The sequence below is a fragment of the Myiozetetes cayanensis genome, unplaced genomic scaffold (assembly GCF_022539395.1).
Source record: "Myiozetetes cayanensis isolate MyiCay16 unplaced genomic scaffold, myiCay2020 scf5-8, whole genome shotgun sequence".
Taxonomy (NCBI): Eukaryota; Metazoa; Chordata; class Aves; order Passeriformes; family Tyrannidae; genus Myiozetetes; species Myiozetetes cayanensis.
Window position 1 is genome coordinate 115,094,544 of NW_026087742.1, and position 16,448 is coordinate 115,110,991.

Sequence of the window (16,448 nt, forward strand, 5' to 3'; positions counted from 1 at the left end):
TAAATTCCAAAGTCAAAATGTGAGCCCCCCAAAGAGAAGCAATAAATCACACGTGGAAGTTTCCTCCAGCACAACAGACCTGTATTATTCCATCCCCTTCCTAACCCTTCAACTGGACACAAGAACCACTCGGCAAGAGCCAGAGCCTGAGAGCAACAAAACACTTGAGACACAACAGGCACGGGAGAGCAGCAGGGAGGGAGCTAAAAAACCCCAAATAAATACGCAATAAATCGATTTGGGTTGCACAATGCAGGCCCTGTGCTGAGAGCCAGCCTGGCCCTGGCTCTGCTCTCAGCAAACAGCCCTTCCCTGGCACTCTGCCCTGTGCTGTCCCAGCTCTCTTCCCAGGACACATTCCCACTGCCAGTGTCAGCAGGGAATGTTGTGCAGCTTCTCCTTCCTGACTGATCCTGGGAGCAGCCAACGCGCTCTGCTTTGTTTCCACCTCCGGCAGCTGAGGTTGGATCCACCCACACAGCTGATTCTCCTTCCTGGAATACCTCAGCACAGGTTGGGAGAACATCTGTCCTGTGTCCTTCTTCCTGCTCATTCCACCAGGAATTGTATTATCATCAACATTAGCATGAGGAATGACACTGCTGACAGTGACAGTCCAGCCAAAACCTTCCCCTTTTGTTTCCTCACCCTGGCATGGAATAAGTGGGTTTAACAAACATCAATTTTTACACCTTTTGTAAAACTTTCAAGCCTGTAATTTGGCTTGAATGTAAAAAAAAAAAAAAAACCCAACCAAAAACCAAACCAAGAAACCATATCCTGAGTCCGATGTCTTTCACTCCTGCTCCAGTGCACTTAATTCAGCTTTTTAATAAGGAAACTTCTGGCTGTGCAAGAAATTAACTGACGGAGAGTTTGATAGTTTGATTTAGCAGTGGTTTATTTTCTCTTTCTGTAGTGCAGACATCACACATTCCAGCCACAAACTTGGCTGCAGAAAATCAAAATGCATTTCCAAACTCGAGAAGTACCAGAAGAAGCCAGTCAGATGAATACAAATCAGTAAGTAATTATTTCTTGACATTATTAATGAAAAAAAAAAAATGATTACATTTTTCTATTAATGGTACATCCTTGCTATTTTTATATTCTCCTAATTTAATTTTGTTCTGATAGTAAGGAATGTTTCTACACAGCAGTGATTTTGTTCTGGTCTTATGAGTCTCCCCCAAAACTGGTCACTCTGTAGCCCTAAAACACTTCACTCTCCTTTAAGAAACCCTGTTCAGCCTCAAGCAGCAGCTCTGGACCTCACAAAGATCTACTCAGAAATAATAAGGCACCTACTCCCTCCTCCCAGCTCCACATCTCATGTCTCAGGGCACTGGGAAAAGGGCTGGCAATGACACAACAAAGAGTAAAATCAGGGAATCGAGGTCAGGCACCTTCCCACTGCCACCTGCCTCAGCTCACCAGGGCCGGACAGTTTTGTCACTCACAAACTGCCCGTGAGGAGCGTCGGCATCTGAAGGCAAAAGGGCCAAATAAACGGGGGTCTCAGCCCCCTCATCGGGGGATTTGGTGGCTTTGGGACCTGCCATGTCTGTCCTCACCCAGCCAGGGCAGCAGGCATTGAGCAGGATGTGGTCCCCTTTCCTTTTCTCGTTCAGCAGCCGGGCTTGGATCCTGGACAAGACGGTGACCCCGATTTTGGACACCCCGTAGGCGGTGTTTGGCCAACCCTCTTTGCCGTGCACCCCTTTCTTGGCGTCCTCCACGAACTTGTTCATGAGCTGCACCAACTCCTCCTCGGTGATGGTGTCACTGCGGAATTTCTGCTGCAGCTCCTGGCTGCAGCCCCCCAGGGCCGAGCTGCTCACCATGCTGGACACGTTCACCACCCGCCCTGGCACAGGGAAGAGGAGCTGGTTATTTTGGACACCTTTTAAGGCCAGCACTGAGGTGGGGGCTGCTGTGCAGCTCTGTGTTCACTGCTCGGGTGAACTCATGTCAATTATTTCATGTGGGCTGTTTGGCAGAGCTCTGGGAAGGTCAGAGATAACTCCATGTCACACACTGCCAGAAAATCCCATTCAGTGTTCATCTCCCAGCACTTCAGCACAGAGCACTGAGTCAGTTCATCAGTAAATCATTTCCAAAATTATTTTGCAATGTTTTCCCCCCTTTCTTGCTACTTCACAGCCATTCAGGTGATGAACATGGGGATTAAACCTTAAAAGGCACAGAAATTAATCCTTTCTGTTAATGATTTTATTAACACACCCATCCTTCACCCTTAGTACAAGAGGACTAAGTTGTCATTTTGGCACTGCTTACTCTCTCCCCAGCTGGCCCCCCAAAATTCATTTATTCTGTCTTCTCTTTCTCCACCAAAACCTAAAAATTCCCAATTTCTCTTTCATCATTCTTTTCTCTTAAAACCCTGGATGCTTTTAAATGTTGGTATCATCTATATTTCATTTACAGCAGCAAACACATCACAGCACCACGTCAAACCCAGCTGAAAGGCTGCTTTTAGGTACTTCCTTATCCCAGTTCTGCCATCAAAACGTCCTTTCTGAAGCAAGAACAGTTTGTGGAGGCAGAGATCATGGACAGAGCACTTTGCTATGGGGCAGTGTCTGAGACTGGAGAGGATTTCCCTGTTTAATGAGGGTCAAAATTCAAACAAAACCGTTCCTGTTGTGTTTCACTTACCATAGGGCTTCATAAGAGGCAACAACTCTGTGCAAACGTTCCTGGTTCCAAAAAAGTTTGTCTTCAGTGTGACCTCAGCCTGGACTGCAAACGGAGCCGTGTCATGAACTTTTTATAACAGGTGGGAAAGAGGAGAAAAACAAACAAACACAAACCAAAAATCAGAGTTGTAGTGTTTGAACAGAAGTTACCAACCCCCAAAATTTATCTTAGTTATTTTTTTAAACTACCAAACCTCAATAGTTCAGCTTATTTTTTCTAATAATTAGAAAACGGGCATATGATGAATTAAAATCTATAAGAAAAACAACATAATTAACATTAATGAGAAAACCTGGCTCTGCAATTTTGTATTAATGAGCTAATTATGTTTTCACCTCTGAAAGGTGAAGGTTTTGGCTTCACCCCAGAGAGCCAGTTGTATTCCCTCTGCAGGGTCATTTGCCACCCCACAGGTTGTTTGTCTTTCTGTCTTTTTATGGAAAAGCCATGGAAAAACGGCTTTCCTGGGATGTGCTGCCCAACCTGCCCTGTGATCTGCCAGGACCTGCCCACACCCAAGTTCTCAGCTGGGGTCTGAAGTCCCCAACACCCTAAAAGCTTCTGTGGGATTTGGTGCAGCCTGAATAAACAAACTGGGTAGAAACAGCAATCTTGGGAGCGAGAATTTAAATAAAAATACAGGATAAGCATCACAGCAAGTTCTGACACAGATGTTACACCCTCCAGGCTCTGTGTGAGATACACAGCAACAGTCACAAGAGGCTGCTTTATCACCTTTCTTAATTGTAGGACATACTGCTGACTCAGAGCTGTTGTCAGCTTGAAGAAAGTCTGGGCTAAGCACCTGGAAGTGATATTTTAACTGCTGTTGCTGCAATGTTTTAGCACCTCCCTATCCTCAGCACATCCTGAAGCTCAGAATTCATAATAAGAGCTGCCTCCTGTTGAACTGATCAAACACAAGCAATTTTTCTATAAAGTAACATGCCAAACATACAGTGAGTGGGTTTTAGAAGACCATCACTGCACTCCCACTCCGTGAGAAGCTCCATCTTCAGGAGCAGGTGAGGTTTGATCTGCAGTTCCTGACAGGCCTCCTTAACCACTCTGAGCAGAGGAGTCAGCACAGGGGGTCTCACCTGAGGGGGCAGAGGGACAGAATCCCTTCCCTAGAACAAGCAGTCAGGCTTGTGATTTGCTCTATCTAACATGATCTTGCCTTGCTTTTATAAACACTTACAAGAAGAATGCACTTTTCCACCTTAAAACTGCTGTGTCTTCCTCGCTTTCCCTGCATTCCTAGTCCACTGGGGGATGAAATGGTTACATTCTTGCTCAGTGCAGGTCCCACCCAGGGCCAAAGGTTATTTTTTATCAGCTGGATGCCTTGAGGAGGTAACACACACAGCAAAATGTGAGGCTTGTGGAAAACACAGATCCCCAGGGAACACAGCTGATATTCACCCTCAGGACGGGCTCCCACGGCCCTGGTGACACTCCTGGGCACTGAGGCAATTATCCCAACTCCCCTCACAGGCACTGTGTGCCTCAAGTGCTTCAGTGCTCCCTGGGTGATGCAAACACAGCACTCCAGGGAGGCAGTTTACAGGATCACTGAGGTTGGAAAAGACTTCCAAGATCATCCAGTCCACCCCGTGCCTCATCCCCACCTTGTCCCCAGGCCCAGAGCACTGAGTGCCATGTCCAGGCCTTCCTTGGACACCTCCAGGGCTTGGGCACTCCAAACAGCCCCTGCCAAGGCCTGACCACCCTTTCCATGGAGAAATGCACATGCACAGTCAGCCCAAGAGATCCCAGAAGACCCATTTCACGTTGTCCTCAAGACAGGAAGCTTGGCATCCAAAAGTGCAGCATTCCACTGGCAGACAAGCGTCAGATGCATCCACAATCCTCTCCACACAGCTCAGCAGCACCCAGGACTATCCCACCCAGACTCTCTCCTACCTTTGAAAGCGATGCCTGCGTTGTTCACCAGCACGTTCAGCCCCCCGTACTTCTCCTTGAGGAAATCCCGGAGGGCTCTGATGCTCTGCGGGTCATCGATGTCCAGCTGGTGGAAGAGGGCCCGGAGCCCCTCCTGCTGGAGCTTGGCCACCGCCTCCTGCCCCCGGCCAGGATCCCGGGCTGTCAGGTACACATCCCCCTGGAACTGCTTGCACAGGGCCCGCACGATGGCAAAGCCGATCCCTTTGTTGCCTCCTGTCACCACAGCCACGGGCACGCTGGACATTGTCCCTCCTGGGTGTGCGCCCGAGCCAACAGCAAAGAAACCTTCACTCAGGCGGACAAAGGTGGCTGTTGAAAAGGAATTAAAGTCAGGGAATGGTTTGGGACCTTAAAGATCATCCAATCCAACCCCCTGCCACAGGCAGGGACGTGTTCCACAATCCCAGGTTGCTCCACGCCCCGTCCGACCTGGCCTTGAACAACACCAGGGGTGCAGAGTCCACAACTCTTCTGGCCAATTAAGTGGCTTTTTTTTTCTTTAAAATACTAATTCAAATTTCACCTCGAATTACATGAAGCCACATTATTGACTGTAACTTCCTAAAGTAGCACGAGGTGTTCACAGAGAAATACACACCTGGTGCTAAATGTTTTGAAGAAAACCCAGCCAGTAACTTGGTAATAAGAGGAAAAGTCTTTACCAAAGAAAGTCAACGACTAATTTTCAGTAGCGAATTAACTTTTGGTGGGAGTAAGCTCTTCTGCACTTACACCTCACAGAAAACCCACTTCCTTCTTTTGAGGGTATTTCAACTCATTCAGCTGAAAAACTCAGGCTCAAAACCTGAGCAACCTGGTCTAGTAGAAGGTGTCCTTGCCCATGGCAGGAACTTGATGAGCTTTAAGGTTCATTCCAACCCAAACCATGGAAAAAAAAGGAAGTTGCAGCTTCATCTCCAAGTGCCAGGTGGGAGAAGCAATTATAGGATTTTCAGGGGGAGAGAGCAAAGCACAGGCTGGCAGCGTTTATAGTGTCTAACACACCGTCAGCTCCAGATACACAGCCTGCTTGCTGTTTTTTTAAACAGATATAGCACATTTAAAGAAGATGCATTTCCCACGTAAAAACAAGTTTAAAACGCTGCGTTTCCCCCACCCCCCGTTTTTACGTAATTTCCACCTCTCTTCCCAACTCGCCTGTAACTAGGATGACACCCCAACCAGCTCCCGCCTTCCCAGAGCCAGGAGCCCCCTTCCCACCTCATTCCCCCCTCCTCAGGAGCGGGTTCCTAACGGGGAGGGAACGCTCGGGCCGCCATGAGCCCCGAACCCCTCAGGGCACCGCGGTCTGAGGGACCCCGGGTTGGAGTGGAACTTCCAGCACCTCCTCACCCACCTCCAGCACCGCGAATGCCTTCCCCTCGTCCCTCAGCTCCACACAGCGAGGGAAGCACTCGCTGCTCCCCCAAAAAACACAGACGATCGCACCACACGGAAGGGAGATGCGAACGCCCCTAAGATGGCGGGGCAGCCCCGCCTCAGGGGCGGGACGGGCGGGCACGAAGCCGCCGTGAGGGGGAACCAGGGGATGTCGGTGCCTGTGTCCTGCCCCCCAGGTGGGTTTGGAGCACCGGGAAACGATTCCAGCCCGGGAGGACTCGGGAGAGGCAATTTAGGATCCCAGGGGAGGGTGGTGTTGGGTCTGCGTAGGGCACGGGGGGCGGTCCCGGAGGGGTCGCTTCACGTGGGAAGTTCCAGCCCTCGCAGCACCGCCTTGGAGGTTTCTTTCCTTGCCGTCCCTCCTGTCCTGGCGGGTTATGCCGAGCCGGGAATGGAGGTGTTGTTAGCACTTCCCAGTTCCGAGGGGTGGGGTGGTGTTGTCCTGGGCGGGCTGGAGGAGCTCGATCGCCTGCGGGTGATCCCTGTTCCCTTCTCGGCCTCCCTCCTCACTGGGAAAACCTGCGCTCCCGAGGGTCCGTTCGGGGCGCTTTAGGCAAAGCGAAGGATATCGGGAAAAGATTCTTCCCCCAGAGGGTGGTTGGCACTGCCCAGGCTCCCCAGGGCAGTGGGCACGGCCCCAAGGCTGCCAGAGCTCCAGGAGCGTTTGGGCAACGCTCTGAGGGGCAGGGGGAGTGTTGGGGTGTCCTGGGCAGGGACTGGGGTGGCACTGGATGAGCCTTGGGGGTCCCTCCCAGCTCAGGATATCCCAGGATTCTGGGAAAGGTGATCCAGTGCCACCCCCTGCCATGGGCAGGGACACCTTCCACCAGCCCAGGTTGCTCCATGTTTATCCAGCCTGGCCTTGGACACTTCCAGGGATCCAGGGGCAGCCACAGCTTCTCTGGGCAACCTGTGCCAGGGCCTGCCCACCCGCGCAGGGAACGATTTGAACAGTACTTTAAATATTCGTAAGTAACTTTTTTTTTTTTTTTTACTATTTTTAATTCAGGTTGTCTAAACAAAGCAAAATCTGTTGCTTAATATGAAGAAAAACAGAGGTCGGACAGGTCGGAAGAGAAGAAGAAGGCACTTGCAGAGTTTTGTGGGTGGAGGTACTACCCCCGAAAGTTAAATAATCAAATAATTTTTGGTTGCTTTTCAAGGTGTCATTCTGTGGTTTATATTTGCAAACACCTTTGTGGTTTTTTTTGCTTTCAGGCACATGGTTGGGTTGTTGGGAATGTCCTGGCCAGGAGATGAACTCAATGGTCCCGATGGGTCCCTTCCAACTCAGGATATTCTGTGATTTCCAAAAACCCTTGTGTTTTGAAAATGATATTAATAAACGTTACATTTTTTTAATATGCAAATATTGTAGCATTAGTTGACGGTCACAAGCACAGCATGGTGAATATTGTGAGCTCTCTTTTCTGGCTCGTGACAAGTACTACATTATTCTTAAAATTCCTTGAATATGCTGAATAACTCACACAATTCTGAGACCTCCCAGTGCCCAGAGGCCCAGAATTTACTAAGTTAGTTCTAAGGGAGCCTTTCTTGCTATTTTTTTATGCTCTGAAATGTTCGAGATACAGTTTGTCTGACTATACAGCGAAATTTTTTAATTTCCTTTATTTTCCCAACAGGAAATTAAAGCCTTTTATAGAATTAATCTTTTTTTTTTTTAATTTATTTTTAGTCAACTGCAGTCACAAGGTGGAATACATTAAACTCAAGAAGTGGCTAAAAGACAGAGGATTTGAAGACAGCATTTTAAGGCCAGCAGAGTTCAGGGGTAATGTCTTAATTTTTTTATTGATGGTACAAATTTCTGATTCTTCTGAGAATGGTAGATTCCTGATGTAAGTTTTTACACCTGGCTGGCATCAGGAAAAAAAACCACTCACTGTTAATCTCTTAAGGATTTTTGGCAAATGCACATGGGTGTCAATTGAACAGAAACAAAACTTGCACACACCTATGCTGAATCCCTGGTAAAAGCTGAAATTTTAAGTGTTAGTAGCACAGTTTTAAAGAAGTGTTTCTGTGTTTCCAGCATTGGAACCTAACCTTGTTATCATTTGTCCCTCTTATTTTTTGCCTCAGGCAAGTTCAGCAGATCCAGTGATACACATAAATAAATTATTTCAGAGCTGGGATTCACTTAATAATGTTTATAGTAAAGGTATATACTTGCATTTTTTCCTCTTTAAGTAGGTTATGTTTCCAAATTTTTTTTGCAATATTAAAGAGAGAGTGGAAAGAAGAGAATGAACCAGAGAAAAATATTGCTGATTCCACACATGCACATGTATTTACTCGTGCTCCTTTTGTTCCTGCTTCAGAGACAGGACGAGGACTGATGGCAACAAAAGCTCTTCAGGTCAGTGGTGTTGGTTCTGCTGCAGGAGCTCCTCGGGTTCTTTGGAGGTGAAATGATCTTTGCATGAAGCAAAAAGCTCAGGATTGACAGGCAGGGTCCTCACAAGCCCTGTTGTGAATGTGATTTCTGACCTCTCACCTTCACTTGGAAGCCTCTGTGTTGGTGGACTAATTGACAGGGACGTAATTTCTCAAGTATTTCCCACAGAAAAGGGGAATAATAGGAAAAAATTCCTTGCCCTGTGGATATTGGCACAGAAGCTGTGTGTGTTCTCATCCACTGAACCCAACTGGGCTGGAGCAAGGCAGGGAAAACCAGGAGATGAATAGGAAGAGCATTGACTCCATTCCATGTGTCCCCTCCCTGCAGCAGTGGGGGCACATGTGGCTCCAGCCAGGCATGAAAGCTGATTTCCACACAGCAGCTTGGCAAGCAAGGTCAGGGCAGCCACGACCTAGAATATCCCTGCCTCGTTCTGCTGTGCTGAGGGACATTCAGCTGTTTGAGAGACCTGATCTGAAATAAATCCAGTGCAAAGAGAGACAGCAGCCAGGCAGGGGCTTGCTGTGAACAGTGAGGGGTTTGTGCTGACTGCAATTGTCCTCCTTCCCTGGGCTGTGACTCTTCAAACCATTCCACTTCCCCCAGGAGGACTAAACGAGTCACTCACACTTGATTTTTACCGTTCTTTGTGTGTGATTTATTTTTCTCCTCTCCCCTCAAAGGCAGGGGATCTCATCATTTCTCTGCCTGAGAAGTGTTTGCTCACCACAAGCACCGTCCTTAGCAGCTGCCTGGGAGGATACATTAAGAAGTGAGTGAAAAGTGACGTCTGATGGACAAGCTGGCCTGGAGTGTGGGTGGATCATTAGGAGATGAATCATCTGAAGTGGTGGTAGAGCTTTCACCAAGGATTTCTTGTGACCTTTCCTGGGTGTGGAATGCTCAGACTGGAAAGGTTTGGGCTCAAGAGCATCCCCTTTTAGCTCAGCAGACTAAAGCACAGAGTGGAACTTGTCCTGCCTCAGAGGCAGCTTGGACCTGAATATCACTTAGGAATGATTTCCTGGGAATTTGTGAATAAGCTTCAGTAGGAGAAGGAAGATAAAAGGGGGTTGCAGAGCAGTCACAGGGATATGGCCTTTTAGAAAATTCAGAACAAAGCCCTGTGCTGGACACTGAGTCCTTGTATATCCTAAAAAACCACAACCCATGGGTTGAACCCAAAGTTGTTACTCCAAACCAGCTTTTATTGCCCCTTTGAAACCATCCAGAGGGCTTGGAGGGGGAACTACAAAGCAGCTTGAAATAGAAGCTATTTATGACACCTCAAAGAACCCTTCCAGAGATAAAACACCCAATTCCCACCTCACCTCTGAGTGTCTGCTGTGCTGGTCTTTTCATTTTGATTTCTCTTTTGTTTTCTGCTAGCTGGAAGCCTCCTGTATCTCCTTTGATGGCGCTGTGCACGTTTTTAATAGCAGAGAAACACGCTGGCCACAAATCCTCCTGGAAGCCCTACCTGGATGTTTTACCCAAGGCTTACACTTGCCCTGTTGGTTGGGAGCACCACGTGCTGAACCTCCTCCCAGAACCTTTAAGGAAGAAGGCTCAGGAGCAGAGAACAACCATCCATGAGCTTTATTTGTCTTCCAAGGGTTTTTTCTCCTCCCTGCAGCCTTTGTTTGCTGAGGACACGGGAAGTATTTTTACCCGCAGTGCTCTGGAGTGGGCTTGGTGCACTGTTAACACCAGGACAATATACATGAAACAGCCCCCGAGGGAGTGCTTTTCTCTGCAGCCAGATGTTTATGCACTGGCACCATATTTAGACCTGCTAAACCACAGTCCAAATGTTCAGGTAAAGAAACTAAAAGAGATCACTTGAGTTTTTTTTTCATTAGGAAATGCACTGCCTCGAGTGCAATGGGCATTTATGGGGTGGATTAGGAGCGTGGGGAGGTCAGGGAGGGATCTCACAGTGGGAGAAACATCAGTTTGGGAACGTGTGAAGGGGGAGGACTCGTGGGTCATAAATACACTGGGGTTTGTTATTCAGCCCAGGGCAGCTGAATAAAGATGATTGTGGTAAAGATCATCAGGAACTGGAGGGACAGGACGAGGGGAAATGGCTTCAAACTGCCAGAGGGCAGGGTTAGGTGGGATATTGGGAACGAATTCCTGGCTGGGAGGGTGGGCAGGCCCTGGCACAGGTTGGGCAGAGAAGCTGTGGCTGCCCCTGGATCCCTGGAAGTGTCCAAGGCCAGGCTGGATAAACTTGGAGCAGCCTGGGCTGGTGGAAGGTGTCCCTGCCCATGGCAGGGGTGGATTAGATGATCTTTAAGATCACTTCCAACCCAAACCATTCTGGGATTCCACAATTCAAATTCAGTTCACAGGCCTCTGAAACACTTTTCTTCCAGAGTTAGAGAAATGATCAGTACTGCTGGATCTCAATACTTGAGTTTTGGTTCCTTTTTTCACCCTGCCAAGAATAATAAACCCTTTTTTCTTTTTTAACTCCACGTAGGTAAAGGCTGCATTTAATGAGCAGACAAGGAGCTATGAAATTCGGGCAAATTCCCAGTGCAAGAAATATGGAGAAGTTTTTATCAACTATGGACCTCATGATAATCAGAGGCTGCTCCTGGAATATGGATTTGTTGCCAGGGATAACCCTCACAGCAGCGTTTATGTCTCATCAGGTTGGATTTACGGATTGTCATTGAAAGCACTTCTGAGAAGTGGAATGGGGGGGGATACCTGTGCACAGAATTTAAGGATTGGAGTTTTAAAATTGAAAATGCTCTTTGTTAACATTTTCTTTTACAAAGTTGTGATTCTTGGCAGAATCTATGTAGAAATTCCAAAGGTTGTCTAAGGTTTTACCACTGACTCCAGGATTGAAGATCTTATCCTCACAACCTGAAGTTGCTGAGGGTGGTTCATAACTTCAGTTTGAATCAGGATTTCCGTTACAGGGATACAATCCTGGAGATTGCTGATGGCTTTGGAGAAGTAGAAACGCTTTGGTTCTGTGAAATGTCACTAAACTGTAGCAGGTTGTTGTTGTTTATTCCTTTCAACCTTGAAAAATAGGCTTGCAGTGTTATTTCAGAACTGATGGCTGTGCTTTCTTCTGTGTAGCATTTCTTTAAATATCTAAAATGTGTTTTTGTGCAGATACTCTCCTCAAATATCTTCCACCACTGGACAAGCAGAGAAAGGCAAAACTGTCCATTCTAAAGGATCATGATTTCCTAGAGTAGGTGTCTGGGGGTTCTTTCTTTCCTGGGGAGCTTTCTTTTCAATATTTTCTTGGAGGCAAATTTTGCTTCTAATATTGAAATCCTCCAAAAAAAAAATTATAATTTGGGATTTTTTTTTTTTAACAAACTAATATGGATAGGATGTAGAAGTTGTAAACACCAGTATATCAAAGCTTGAGATCTCCCCTTGCCAGGAGGAAAACTGTCACACTGTAAAAGCTCCCTTACACTTTCTTATCACTTTGGACTTTTTAGGAACCTGACCTTTGGCTGGGATGGACCATCTTGGAGACTCCTCACAGCCCTCAAGTTGTTAAGCCTTGGAGCAGATGAATTTTAAGTTTAAGCACTCAGAGTATTTAGTCCTTGTGCCTGTGCCATTTTCTGCTGTTTCACAGAATCACCAAGGCTGGGAGAGACCTTCAGGATCACCCAGTGCCACCCCAGCACCACCACAGTCACCCGCAATCCACGTCCCCAAGGGCCACATCCAGACACCTCTGGGACACTCCCACACACAGGGACTCCACCACCTCCCTGGGACACTTCTTGCAAGGCCTGAGCACTCCTGCAGGGAGAAATTGTTTCTGATCTCTGCTCTGACCCTGCCCTGGGGCACTTTGAGGCCATTCCCTCTCACTCTTTCAACCCTCCTGTCAGGGAGTTGCAGAGAGCAATGAGGTCCCCCCTGAGCCTCCTCTGCTCCAGATGAACCCCCCCAGCTCCCTCAGCTGCTCCTCACAGGACATGTTCTCCACACCCTTCAATGTTTTCTGGACCCTTCACTCTTTGCTGGCTGGGTGGGAGCTCCTGGGACAGTTGGGTTGGATCTCCTGTGTTGTCTCTCATTGACTCCAGGTGAGAATTGAAGAGAAGAAAGGCAGAGAATGCCATAAAATATCAAACCATGACCTGTTCTGCTTTGGTCTTTTGCCTTCTTGTGTTAATAACCCCACCCAATTGTTTTCCCTTTCTATTTCAAGATATTCCTTTAGGGTTCAGGCTCCAGGCCTTTTTCCTGTTGGTTTGATGCAATTTTAAATGATTTCTTTGATTCGTGTGTTCCACGGGTTGCTGTTGAAATCCTGGGCCTAATAAATTACTGCAATCCATCTGCAGTGACTGTCAGGGCAGTTTGATCATTTATTCCAAAGGGCAAATCTGCCTCAGGCAGCAGGGATGGAAAATGCCTACCTGGGCATTGCTTACAATAAACAGTAAATAATTAAAACCAGTTGTGTTGTTCAGAGCTGTTTATGCTTTGAAGCTTCATTGCTGAGTGGAATAAGTTGATGGAAGAACTAAAAATAAATCCCTGTGGTTGCAGGCCCAGGTGAGGGGAAGTTTAGGAGAACCACATGTTTATTATCCCTGAGCTGGGAATGGCAGCAAATCACTCTGTTGTTCAAACATTTTGGTTCCAACATTGTGGTTCTGACATTTGGATTCAAAGATTTTGATTCAAACAAACATTTTTGATTCAGACATTTTTGATTCAGGCATTTTTGATTCAAATATTTTTGATTCAGACATTTTTGATTCAGGCATTTTTGATTCAGGCATTTTTGATTCAGACATTTTTGATTCAAACATTTTTGATTCAGACATTTTTGATTCAAACATTTTTGATTCAAAGATTTTTGATTCAAAGATTTTTGATTCAGACATTTTTGATTCAGACATTTTTGATTCAGACATTTTGATTCAGACATTTTTGATTAAGACATTTTTGATTCAAAGATTTTTGATCCAGACATTTTTGATTCAAAGATTTTTGATTCAAAGGTTTTGATTCAGACATTTTTGATTCAGGCATTTTTGATTCAGGCATTTTTGATTCAAACATTTTTGATTCAGACATTTTTGTTTCAAAGATTTTGATCCAGACATTTTGATTCAAAGATTTTGATTCAGACATTTTGGTTCAAAGATTTTTGGTTCAAAGATTTTTGATTCAAAGATTTTTGATTCAGACATTTTGATTCAAACCTTTTGGTTCAGACCTTTTGATTCAGAAATTTTTGATTCAGACATTTTTGATTCAAACATTTTGATTCAAACATTTTTGATTCAAAGATTTTGATTCAAACATTTTTGATTCAAAGATTTTGATTCAAAGATTTTGATTCAAAGATTTTGATTCAAACGTTTTTGATTCAGACGTTTTGATTCAGACGTTTTGATCCAGACATTTTTGATCCAGACATTTTTGATCCAGACATTTTGATCCAGACATTTTGATCCAAAGATTTTGATTCAGACATTATTTTGATTCAAACCCTGTGGTTTCAGTGCCTGCTGGAGGAGGGCACTGCTTGGGGACGTCATTTCAGCCAGAAACCAAGAGCAGACCTGGAAAATAACAACCCAAATATGTCATTTCTTAATAGAGGAGACCCAGCGTGTCCTTCTCCAGGTAATCTGACTTTCCTAGAAATGTCATTTTCTGGGCTGAGAACTGGGATTTTTCCCATTGCCCCCCTTTTTATTTTTATTTTATTTTTTATTTTTATTTTATTATTACTATTTCTCTTGTGGAATTTAAAAGAAAAATACTATTTTTATGTAGTTCATGAAATCCCTACCACAGGTTGCCACAAATTTTCTGTTCGTGTCTTCTTATTAAAAAAAAAAATTCTAAAATATGTATTTTATATTTAAAAATATACGTAAGTTATAATACAAAGCATATATTTACATTTCTATATATTTTTATATATTTATAGAAAAAGGTATAATGTATTTTAATATATTTTATATTTGCTATATAAAATTTACAGTGTATAATATATATTTATATTTATTGCAATATATTTTATATGAATCTATAGCATAACATATAACATCTTTATATTTACATGTAAGTAGATAATTATATCATATATAGATATTTTTATATATTTTATATTCAATATATACAATTTGTAATGTATAATATTCATATTTATCTGGAAATATATTTTATATAAATATATAACATAACATATATTTACATTTACATATAAATATATTTTTATATAAAAACAACACATTTTTATATATGTTATATTTAATATATAAAATTTATAAGATGTAATATATTTATATTTATCTGGAAATATATTTCATCTAAAAATATAATATAACATAAAACATGTTTATATTTACATATAAATATATATTTTATGTATTGTATATTTAATGCATAAAATTTATAACATATTTATGTCTATCTATGTGTTTATTTAAATGTATAATATATAATTTTTTATATATTACATAATTTATATTTAATACATAAATTTTATTATATTATTTAAAACACGGAAAAATTAATATATATTAAAAAATGTTAATAATTTCCTCCCATTTGTATAAATTCCAGATTTCCCAGCTGAGAAGGAGCACAGGGAACGTCCCCCCTCAGCTGGCTCTGGTGGAAAAGCTGCACTTGGAGGGGCTGAAGATTCTCCAGAACTCAGCTGAGCTTCTTTGCACCTGGGAGGTGGCCACCCCCCTGCAGCTGGAATAGCTGTGCTGCAGTGAAGATCATTTACCAGGGAATTCTCCACAGGGCATTTCAGGGCAGGACCCTCCTCTGAGCTGCATAAACTATGCTGTGATTATTTTCCCCTCGTGGGGGATTCACATTTCACGGAACATTTCCTTGCTCTTTGCAGAGTTTTTAAAGAATGATGTAGAAAAAAAAATGTTTATTTTTGTGAGTCTGCTGCTTCGTTTTCCACGAGACTGCTCTGCTTTTGAAACAAATGGATTTGAAGCAGGGAAGGTGTTCTGGGGAGTGACAGAATTTAAGGAAAAAATGCAACAAGTGGAAACTGTGAAGTGTTCCCAGCTCAGCTGCACTTCCAGGCTGTCCTTGGGACCTCATGGTGGACAAGAACGTTGTTCACAGAATTCCAGAAAAGTTGGGGTTGGGAGGGATCTTAAACATCATCCAGTCCCAACCCCCTGCCATGGGCAGGGACACCTTCCACCAGCCCAGCTTGCTCCAAGTTTATCCAACCTGGCTTGGACACTTCCAGGGATCCAGGGGCAGCCACAGCTTCTCTGGGAATTCTATCCCAGCCCCTCCCCACCCTCCCAGCCAGGAATTGTCCAGCCCGTGTGGATGTGGCCCTCGAGGATGTGGTTTAACTTAGAACGTGGCTGTGTCGGTTGATGGTTGGACTTGAGGAGCTTAAAGGTCTTTTCCAACCTTAACGACTCTGAAGCACTTCCTGGGCTGAGCTGGCTGTGGATTTGGGAATGCTGTGCCAGTCTCACTGCAGGGAATCCCTCCCAGCTTCCCTAAAGCTCCTTCCGTGCCCCTGACTTTGTCAAGCAGGGCTGAGACCCCACCCTGTGAGTTTGACCTCTTGCCTTCCTTTAATAAAACCTTTTTCATTCTCCACCACCAGCTGGGTTTCCAATTTTACAGTTTTACAACGCAAGTTAAAGAAGATAAGGATGGTTGGTTGGTTTATTTTTATTTTTCTTCCCCTGGAGATGGTTATTTTAAGAACAGCTCCTGCACAGCGTGCCCCGTGAGGTGAACACGGGTTCGACAGGAGTTTATTTGGAGTTTATTTGAACTCTGCACCCCACTTTTATACCAGGTGGTTTAAATATGAGCTCTGCTCCTGGAACTCCTACACAGCCTCCAGGGAGGGCAGGAAGAGGGGCTGGCAGTGCAGGAAAGCAGGCAGAGCACAGCAATTTTTATA

The 16,448-nt window shown here is 44.7% G+C and overlaps 2 protein-coding genes across 4 annotated transcripts; one reads left to right on the forward strand and one right to left on the reverse strand.

Moving 5' to 3' along the window:
• Positions 1-883: 883 nt before the first annotated feature.
• On the reverse strand, positions 884-6,192 carry CBR1 (carbonyl reductase 1). The gene is made up of 4 exons (XM_050332881.1): positions 6,047-6,192; positions 4,648-4,998; positions 2,680-2,787; positions 884-1,867 (listed from the first exon to the last, which is right to left on the reverse strand). Exons 2-4 carry the CDS (start codon positions 4,931-4,933, stop codon positions 1,431-1,433), a joined length of 831 nt encoding a protein of 276 aa, XP_050188838.1. The 5' UTR covers positions 4,934-4,998; positions 6,047-6,192; the 3' UTR covers positions 884-1,430.
• Positions 6,193-6,195: 3 nt separating this feature from the next.
• On the forward strand, positions 6,196-16,138 carry SETD4 (SET domain containing 4). Of its 3 annotated transcripts, none has more exons than XM_050332850.1 (11): positions 6,196-6,266; positions 7,100-7,202; positions 7,790-7,885; positions 8,436-8,473; positions 9,199-9,287; positions 9,905-10,334; positions 11,004-11,178; positions 11,657-11,738; positions 11,998-12,078; positions 14,035-14,158; positions 15,107-16,138. In XM_050332850.1, the coding sequence occupies exons 2-11, from the start codon at positions 7,133-7,135 to the stop codon at positions 15,251-15,253; spliced, it is 1,332 nt and encodes a 443-aa protein (XP_050188807.1). In that variant the 5' UTR covers positions 6,196-6,266; positions 7,100-7,132; the 3' UTR covers positions 15,254-16,138. The 3 variants fall into 3 exon arrangements, with proteins under 3 accessions (XP_050188807.1, XP_050188809.1, XP_050188810.1); XM_050332852.1 differs by lacking the exon at positions 6,196-6,266 and adding an exon at positions 6,410-6,487; XM_050332853.1 differs by lacking the exons at positions 6,196-6,266; positions 7,100-7,202 and having other exon boundaries at positions 7,767-7,885; positions 8,342-8,473.
• The last annotated feature ends 310 nt before the right edge of the window (positions 16,139-16,448 follow it).

Excerpts from the sequence above, each read along its gene's own strand:
- SETD4 (XM_050332850.1), top strand. The coding sequence starts at position 7,133 with ATGAAGAAAAACAGAGGTCGGACAGGTCGGAAGAGAAGAAGAAGGCAC. Across the intron at positions 8,474-9,198 it reads TGGCAACAAAAGCTCTTCAG|GCAGGGGATCTCATCATTTC; the intron begins GTCAGTGGTGTT and ends CTCCCCTCAAAG. Across the intron at positions 12,079-14,034 it reads AGCCTTGGAGCAGATGAATT|TGCCTGCTGGAGGAGGGCAC; the intron begins TTAAGTTTAAGC and ends CTGTGGTTTCAG.
- CBR1 (XM_050332881.1), bottom strand. The coding sequence starts at position 4,933 with ATGTCCAGCGTGCCCGTGGCTGTGGTGACAGGAGGCAACAAAGGGATC. Across the intron at positions 2,788-4,647 it reads CGCAGGCATCGCTTTCAAAG|TTCATGACACGGCTCCGTTT; the intron begins GTAGGAGAGAGT and ends TGTTATAAAAAG. Across the intron at positions 1,868-2,679 it reads GCCTCTTATGAAGCCCTATG|GGCGGGTGGTGAACGTGTCC; the intron begins GTAAGTGAAACA and ends TCCCTGTGCCAG.